Here is a 9,261-nt window from a genome sequence, read left to right as displayed (position 1 = left end):
AAAACCCGGCTGTCAAATTAGGTGTGTGTGTGTAGGACAGTTGTAAAAGTCTGGGGAGGTGTTAGGCATCTAGAATGTTCTGCACTCAGAGCACGTCAAGGTCTCTGTGAGTTCTTACTCCGTTGTAATGAAACTAATATGGCAAAGTGTGATGTCCCATGAGAGCAATTTGTATGAGATGGAAAGAAAATGGAAATTTCACACGCTGTATGGAAAGAAAAGTGTTACCTGTACACGAAAATATTGGCAAGTGGAGATTTATTTGTTTTAAGCCAAAAGAGACTGTAGCACACACACGTGTATGTGTATATGCATATATGTGTGTATATATACAATATGCATATATAAATTTTGGGTGCTGGGGATTGAGTCCAGGCCCTTGCGCATGCTCGGTAAGCGCTCTACCACGGAGTTACATCTCCAGCCCTTTTAAAAAAAAAAAAAGAAAAAAGGAAAATTCCCAGTCTCCAGACTCACGGATAAGAAGTCTCCCATAAGGAACGAGCTTCCCAGCGTGCCTTACTTAGTGGTAGCTTCTTTTTCATATGAACTGCAAGACTTTTGGGTGCCATAGGTGCTCGAAAGGGGCAGCAATAGGAGTCCTTTCTTCGAGCCTCGCCCAGCCAGCAAGCCACAGCCTGTTATAATCCGACAGCCCTCACGCATTACCCTTGGCCTGGGGCTGGGCAGCCGCGCAGCACCGCGGTCAGAGCGGCAGGGGGCGCTGTCCGGTCGCAGTGGCCGCTCGGGCCGTGCTCTGATTGGCTGGAGGCCGTGGCCCGCGCCCACTTCTGCCCGCCGGGTGGGCCAAGTGCCGCCGCGCAGCAGCGCCCGCCCCAGTCTGCGGGCTCCGAGGCAGCGGCGGGGCCGGCGAAGCGCGGCGCAGGGGACAAGATCAGGGCAGGAGGGAACCGGTCAGCCGGGAGAGCCCCCCGCACACCTAGCAAGATGCTGTCCTGGCGGCTGCAGACGAGGGCCGAGAAGGCCGAGCTGCAGGAGCTCAACGCCCGGCTCTACGACTACGTGTGCCGGGTGAGGGAGCTGGAGCGCGAGAACCTGCTCCTGGAAGAGGAGCTGCGCGGCCGGCGCGGGCAGCAGGGCCTGTTGGCCGAGGAGCAGGCCCGCTTCGCCCAGGAGGCTCGCATCCTGCGGCAGCAGCTGGACGAACTGAGTTGGGCCACGGCGGTGGCCGAGGGCGAACGCGACGCGCTGTGGCGCGAACTGCTGGAGCTGCAGCGGCTGGACGCGGAGGCGAGCACCGCCCGCGGCCGCCTGGATGCGGAGCTGGGCGCCCAGCGGCGGGAGCTGCAGGAGGCGCTGGGTGAGCGAGCCGCCCTCGAGGCGCTGCTGGGCCGGCTGCAGGCTGAGCGCCGCGGCCTCGACGCGGCCCACGAGCGCGATGTGCGGGAGCTGCGCGCGCGCGCCGCCAGCCTGACCATGCACTACCGAGCCCGCGCCGGCGGCCCCGCCGCGCCCCCGCCGCGCCTGCGGGAGGTGCACGACAGCTACGCGCTGCTGGTGGCCGAGTCGTGGCGGGAGACCGTGCAGCTGTACGAGGACGAGGTGCGCGAGCTGGAGGAGTCGCTGCGGCGCGGCCAGGAGAGCCGGCGCGAGGCCGAGGAGGAGGCGCGGCTGTGCGCGCAGGAGGCGGACGGGCTGCGGCGCGAGGCCATCGAGCTGGAGCAGCTGCGCGCGCGGCTGGAGGACGAGCTGCTGCGGATGCGCGAGGAGTACGGGCTGCAGGTGGAGGAGCGACAGGTCCGTGCCTGGGATCGGAGTCCCCGCCCTACAGCCCCCGCCGGCACTGTGCGCACGATCGGGGTGGGGAGCGGCGGGGTTCCCGGGACTCGTAGCCGGTGCACTCGAGGTGCCCGAAGGATCTAGGGACCAGAGCTTTACAGCGTTCTTCCTAGGTGACCGTAGGGTTCCGCATCCCCCCGCCCCCGTTCTGGAAGAAGGGCACGATCCAGTGGTTCTCCAACTCAGCGAGCTAGTGCCATGCGACAGTCCCTCACCATCGTGTTAGGTTGTCAACTTTAAATCTTGGCGTGTGGGGGCACATCCTGACAAATGACCCTGTTAGCTCTAGGTTTTTCTTTCAGTTTCTTGTGCGTCATCAACCTAGTAGACTCAGACCCCAAAGTAACCAAGAAACTTCTCTGACTTACATAAGTGACCTCGCATTCCTACTCCGATAGATCAGAGTGTTGGCAATGGCAATGACACCTCCTTAACCTGGATGGTGCCCAATCTCAAATGGGTGTCCAAAACGATTTCTGATTTTTATTTATTTGCAGAAATGGAGATTGAGCTCCAGGCTTCGTGCTTGCTAGGCAAGCGCTCGGTTTTTTATTTTACCAGAAGGATTTTCCCAGCTGGAGGCAGCTGGTTGTGGTTCCCTGGGCGGCTGCTTGGTTTTTATGTTTTGATTTTTGGGAGGGACAGCAACCAGATCAGAGCTGTTTTGCTCACAGTAGAACTGACGTCAGATCTCTGTGTAGTGTAAAAACTGTGGGAAAACAGGTCTCTGTGGCAGGATGTTATTACAAGTGCACACTAATATAAACGGTTACTATTTCAGAGAAGCTGAACCCTAACCTTCTGACATCTCATGGTGACACCTGTGGTTGATTTATTGTCTGGACACCCAGTCCAGTTCCAGTGCTTGGCCACAGCCCTGCCCAGTCTCAGCCAGACTGGAAGAGTTCCCAAATCTTACTATCAATAGTTCTTAGGAAGACCTTTGGAAAACAACAGGATCACAATTTTAGAAAGATTTGAGAAGAACAGTTTGCAACTGTGAGCAAAAGTTTTGAGATTTAGTGATTTTTCTGCTTTTCAAAAATATTTTTTATTTTTTGCAGTACTGGGGTTTGAATTCAGGGCCTTATGCTTGCTAGGCAGGCACTCTACCACTTGAGCCACTCTGCCAGCCCTTCTTGAGGTGTTGGGTATTTTTGAGATAGGGTCTCTTGAACTGTTGGCCTGGGGCTGGCTTTGAACAGAGATCCTCCTGATCTCTACCTCCTGAGTAGCTAGGATTACAGGTGTGAGCCACTGGCACCTGGCTGATTTTCTACTTTTGAAATATTAGAAGTGAGGAGAACATGGGAGTTGTGGTATGGAATAATAGGGACGATGTGACAGGTGTCCACCAATAATCAGCATATCTCTACTGATTACTTGCGAGTCCCCAGCACTGCACTAGGGTTGCAGTAGTCAAAGAACTGGAGATTGAATGAGAAATCACAAAAAGTAACATGAGGCCAAACTGTTGGGCGTGTCATCTTTTGGGTTGTGGGATTTGTGTGCCTTTGTCTCATAACTCACTTGGCTCATTTCAGACTTTGAAGCTCTGATGTCAGTGTTCTTTTTAATAGCAGAACCTCTTCCCCCTAATGAAATCTTCAGTGGACCACCAACTCCCAGACAGAAGAAGGCAGAGTTTCTCTGATTAGAGGAGAGATGGAGTTTGGGGAGGGCGATTAGAATCATTGTCCAGCCCTTTCTCAATACAGGACCCAGGGGGCCCAGCCCCGGAAGTGCCTCACCTGAGGTCACTTGTGACCTGGAATAGGACCCCACCCTCAGCTTACCATTCAGTGCCATCTGTCTGATTGGAATTTGCTTCTTTCCCCTAAAAGTGAAGAGCCAGGACAATACTGATAAGGGCCTGGATTTCTTTTAGTTCCGATTCGTATAGGTTTTGTTTTACTGAATGCTGCCAGCTACTACCTTGTCCATCTCCTGAATCTTTCTTGTGTTGGCAGCTATATTTCGCATTACTTCTGAAAGATTCATCACCAGTCGTAAAAATGCTCAGAATTATGTTAAAGTACTGTTGATTTAACCCTAAGCCTCTACTTTTTTCAAATTCTATAACAAGACTGAAAATATCCTAAAAACTGGCTTAACTAATTTCCTATAATGAATGTTTTATTACTAACAGTCTTTATCAGGTACTTACAAGCTGGTTACCACAGGTACCAAGCCTGTCACACATATTCACTCAGGCCTCAAAAACTCACACCTGATATTAGACCCATTTTATAGATAATGAGACAGGAAGTAGCTAAAACAAGGTTCTTCCCATGCTCCAGTGCCTGAGCACCTAACCATTGGACCATATTTCCTTTCTTTTCTCTCTTCTTAAACATTTTAACAGAGCCAGGCACCAAAGACTTATGCCAATAATAGTAGCTACTTAGGCGGATGAGATTGTGAGGATCTTGATTTGAGTCCAACCTAGGCAAATAGTGTGAGACCCCCATCTCCAAAGTAATGAAAGCAAAAAGGGCTGGAATCATGGCTCAAGTGGTAGAGTGCCTGCTTTGCAAGCCTGAAGTCCTGAGTTCAAACTCCAGTCCCATCAAAACCAACCAATAAGCAAAAAGAACCTTTAACAGCAATACTCTCTTTGCATTCGTAGAGGAATGGCAACTGTTCTTCCTAACTGGTTCCTTGTTCTCTTAAATCTTAAAGTGCTTTCAAACCCTTCAAGCTGGCTATTGTCAGAATAGTTTTAGGATAGTCTCTTTTTTTGCTGTTTTTCTGTGTTTTCCATGGTTTCATGGGACCTCCATACACACCTGGTGGCAGGACCAGGTGTTGGATGCAGAGGAGGTGACACTACACCATGCCCTCTTTCTCCTGGCCTCTGGGTTCCATTCTGTAGCTCAAGGGGGAAAGGCATTTCCTGGGAAAGTGGTCCTTCCAGGTGACCTGTGCACCTTCTCTGTGGGAAGTGTTTTTTGCTGGTCTGCCCCTTGCCTCAGATTTGTCAGAGGACAGTTTGCTGAACAGACGTGCAAGTCCCCAGCATACTGAGAAGCATGAAGGGGCTTCACAAGGAACGGTGGCAACATTTGTCATTTATAGCAGCCTGACCCTAGAAACACTGAAATTTTTCCTGTGGAAGTGAGCTCTTAGCCACCTAGGTTGACTGTGAAAGACTTTCAAACTCCCAAAACATGATTGCATGAAAACTTTCTTTTGATTGGAAGGGAGATGGGTTAGCTGTGTGGCTAATGGTCAGAGCTCCTGTCACTTTCCTGCTCGGGCCTGAATTCCGGCTTTGTCACTCTTTGGGCAGATTACGTTCCTTATAACTATTCTGTGACTCAGTTTCCCCATTCGTGAAATGAAGATAATGAAAGTCGCTTACAGGGTACATACAGTCGGTGCATTCATTCACTAATAGCTATTGAGTTCAGAGTGTGCCTAGAGTGTCCTCATGACTGGGGACACTGAAGTGAAAAACACAAAATGAAACAGAGAAATTCCCACCCCTCAAATGTCTTGATGTCATGGCAATCAGGGGACAGAGAACAAGGGAGAGAGTGGTTATTGTAGAACTTGGTGTTTTTTCTGTGAGTGCCACTGGAGGATGGTAGCAGAGGAGACTGACTTAATGGAATCACTCTCACTGAAGTGTTAAAATTAGGCTGTGTTGGTTAAGGCTGGATTAGGAGACTTGGAATAATCAAAGCAGGAGGCACTGGGAGCTTGGTCGGGCAGGAATAAAGGACTGAGAAGGGGACCTTCTTTCAAGTTGGAGCAGACAGGGTTTGCTGATAGTAGAGAGAGAGAGGGAGAAATCAAAGTTGATCCCAGGGCTGTGACCTGAGTAACTGGAAGAAGCAGTTGCTCTTTGCTGATGGGAGTTAGTGCAGAAGGGCAGATTTGGATCAGAGATCTGAGCTGTCCAGTCTGAGATGGCTCTGAAGTTCCCTTCGGGGATATGAGGGAGGAGTCTGGAGTTTGGGGGTGCCTGTGGGCACTTAGGAAGCATCTGATTCATGCTTCTTATCCCAAATACATTGAGGGCTTGTGGCTGAGGGAGATGATCACGTGCTCAAGTCCCCCTGAGCGGTATTGTTCAAGATCGTGACTAGAACATTTGTGGCTCAAGTTTGGAGATGAGGAAGTTAATTCTTTTGCAGCTTTCTCCAGAAAAGATCCAGATTTCACCATGAATCGTGGTGTCACCCAAAGTTCTCTCCACAGTGGCTGGAAAGACCGAGCTCTCTCCAGTGTTTCTACAGCATTAGGGAAACTCCTCCTGCTTGGGTTGGGCCTGGCCCACAGCTAAGAAACTCTGGCAAAGCAGAGCATAAGTCTGAAGCTTCCTTCCACCAGCAGGATTGGTTATGATTTGTGGGGATTCTGTAGGGAGCCAGTAAGGCTTATGTTCCTCTGTTTCCATTTCCGAAATTCACCAAGTTTTCCTCTGCCGGTATGGGAAGAGTTGACTCACGTGGAAATGTGGCTGGAACTGTGCTTATTTCAACTCAAGCACAGCTCTGTGTTCCTCTTCAAATCTCGTGAGGAGCAGGACTATTCTGTGTCCTTGGGGAGGAGAAAACCCCCCGTGTACAACCCTGGACCATAGCTGGGAAATCTTGACCTGCTCAGGAGGGTTGTGGGTAGAGAACCAAGTTCATAAATGACAAATTCTCAAGTTTTAATGCTCAGGCATTAAATTTGGAAAGGAAAGTATATATTGGAATATATATATTGGAAAGGAAATACACACACACACACATACACTACAGCACATTTTATATTCCAACCTTGTACCTGAATTTGTAGTCCCTCTAAGACAGGGAGACATAAATTGTGTGTGTGTGTGTGTGTGTGTGTGTGTGTGTGTGTGTGTGTGTTTAAGATCTCATTTATTTATTTATGGGGTACTAGGGTTTGAACTCAAGGTTTTGTGCTTGCTAGGCAGGTACTCCTACCTCCAGCCCCAAACAAGATTTGAACACTGAGGCTGACTCTGACATCACTGTCACTTAATTCAAGACCAGCAAGGGACCTGCTTTGGTGAACTACTTTATTAAGCCAGCTTTGGGTCTGTTAACATAAAGCCACCTTGCAACACTGGGCAGTCGTTCTTAAATTTACTCCTTTGCTTTAAAAGCTAAAGGAAGTGTTGTTTTTATTTGTCTATTTTAAAGCATCCTTTGTATACAAAGAGGAACTGACGTACTCATAGGCTTAGAAGTGGAACCACCATAGAATACAGAACTGTTCACATGCTGGTCGTGCATTTTAAGAATGATAAACCCAGCGTGAGATCCTAGCTGAGTTCCTTCTTTGGTTTCACAGGTGTTACATATTTATTGTGGACCCTCAGTGTTGTGCCATGTCCCTTTGCTGGCAGGACTCCAAAAGAAATGAAAATACATTCCTTTTCCCAGTAGTCTTAGAGTTTTTGAATTCTCCAAGTGTTTATAAGTGTGATTTAGTTTAGTTGATTGTGCTCAGAAGTAATGCTACTTCCCTTCACAAAAGTTACAAATATATGGGCTTATTTCAGTATTTAAATATTTTCTTAGTTCATTATTCCCCAGAGTGACTAGCTAACAACTAGGAAGAAAACACAAAGCTGTAAACTCTACAAATGTGCAGTCATGTTTTTGATTAAAAGATATTGTTGACTTAAACTCGTACATGTGGGGGAGGATAATATCATTTTGATCATTTTATCTTCAATCAGCTCACCGAGTGTGTACTGGGTGACTGGTCCATGGGGGTCACTGGTCTGGAGAACACAAGCAGAGGGTGGCGATGTCTCCTAATCATCCACCATTTAGCCAAGTGGGAGAGTGCTTATTTTAACTAAGGTATGCAAGTGCAGTCCAAAAAGGGAGATTTATATCTGGGTCTGAATTTATTCATTTGTACCCAGAATGTTTCTTTTCCCAGCTGGCTTTAAAGTAACTTTTCTAGACCAGGCATGGTAACTCACGCCTGTATTCCCAGCTACTCAGGAGGCAGAGATTGGGAGGATCATGGTTCATGACCAGCCTAGAAAAAAATGTCAATGAGACACCATCTCAACAAACAAGCCTGTCACCCAGCTAAGAGGAGGAAGAAATAGGAGGATTTTGGTGAGGCAGGCCTGGACAAAAGCATAGCCATCTGAAAAATAACTAAAGCAAATGGCTCAAATGATAGACCACTTACATAGCAAACACAGGCCATGGGTTCCACAAACAAACAAAAAAGTAGAGAAATACTTTTCAAGGTGAAATAAAGAACCCCTTATCAGTTTAATTGCTTAATATTGAAGGAAATCATGACCTTGGGGGAAATTTTTGTTCAAATCTGAGTGTCTTCTGTTTCAAGTAATGTAAATCCTTGATTTCCATTCATGGCTTACTTCAGTAGCCTCTCAGTGGTCTCTGTTTAGACATATTGGCTTTGCTGAGTAGACCAATGACTGAACTGAAGGTAATTTGAATACATTAAGCGTTCCTTATTATCCAAGTCTGAACAGAGAAGCCATTGTTCTACAAAACCCTCCATATACAATAAAAAAAACTCTCATATGGAAGATATTGAACATTTGAAACCATCTTTGCACATGACAGCATGATCAGTAACCTGGGAGGTTTTTCATCTTTTCTCTGCCCTGCACTGTTGGTGTCTTTAGTTCAACCCATGACGTCCCATGTCTCGGAACTAAAAACCCTTTTGTTCTCTCTAGAGAGTGATAGGCTGCCTGGAGGATGAGAAGGAGGCTCTCACCTTGGCCATGGCTGACCGACTGCGAGACTATCAGGAGCTTGTGCAGGTGAAGACTGGCCTTAGCCTGGAGGTGGCGACCTACAGGTAAGGGTGTTTCCCTGAACTTATCTCCATGATGCCAGGGGTGTAAAATCCCTGTGACCTTGCAGTGGCCAGGTAAAGAGTCCAGAGCCAGAGGGAGGAGGACATGGAAGAGCTAGGTTTGCTCAGATCACTGGACAGGATCCCCCGCCAGTGACGATGGCAATAATTGAGTCTTGCACCTTTGCCTAGTGTTTCTATGTCCCTGCATTTGTCAACTCCCTGGAAAGTAGGAGTTAGATGCTGTGTTCACAGATGAACAGATTTAGCTCAGGGAAGTTAGAGAGCTGGAAAGTGGAGGGCCAGTATTTGGAGCCTGAAGGTCTGAGTCTATCTGTGTACTGTGTTGTTGCTTCAAATCCCAGAGCTCTGACTCCCCACCCCCACCCATGGTAGGTTTGTCTTGAAGAATTTCATCTGTGTCATGAGACCAGCATGGAACCCTTGGGCAGCTGTCTTTGTTTATCAGTTCAACATAACCAACCCCAATGGAAAGGTCAAAGTGTGTACAAAAGGGCAGGGAACAGTAGGCATTCGGTCCTCAGCAGGGTCCCTCCTACCACCAGGTGGTCATCATTTTTTGGTTGAGGTGGTACCCTTTCATGCTTAGTGAGGGCTGTGATACAGGGCACCAGACCACAGCAT

At 48.3% G+C, this 9,261-nt stretch overlaps 1 protein-coding gene across 2 annotated transcripts in view; it reads left to right on the top strand.

Annotated features, from left to right (window-relative positions):
• Positions 1–801: 801 nt before the first annotated feature.
• Synm (synemin) overlaps positions 802–9,261 on the top strand; it is a 28,322-nt gene continuing 19,862 nt past the window's right edge. For both annotated transcript variants that reach the window (XM_074061856.1, XM_020161771.2), the window contains exons 1-2: positions 802–1,758; positions 8,495–8,619. In XM_074061856.1, the coding sequence (XP_073917957.1) occupies positions 949–1,758; positions 8,495–8,619 (935 nt within the window). In that variant the 5' untranslated portion in view covers positions 802–948. The remainder of the gene's footprint in view (positions 1,759–8,494; positions 8,620–9,261) is intronic.

The sequence above is a fragment of the Castor canadensis genome, chromosome 19, assembly GCF_047511655.1.
Source record: "Castor canadensis chromosome 19, mCasCan1.hap1v2, whole genome shotgun sequence".
NCBI classification, from domain to species: Eukaryota; Metazoa; Chordata; class Mammalia; order Rodentia; family Castoridae; genus Castor; species Castor canadensis.
Note: the sequence above shows the minus strand (reverse complement) of the source record. Positions and strands in the feature narration are given on the sequence as shown.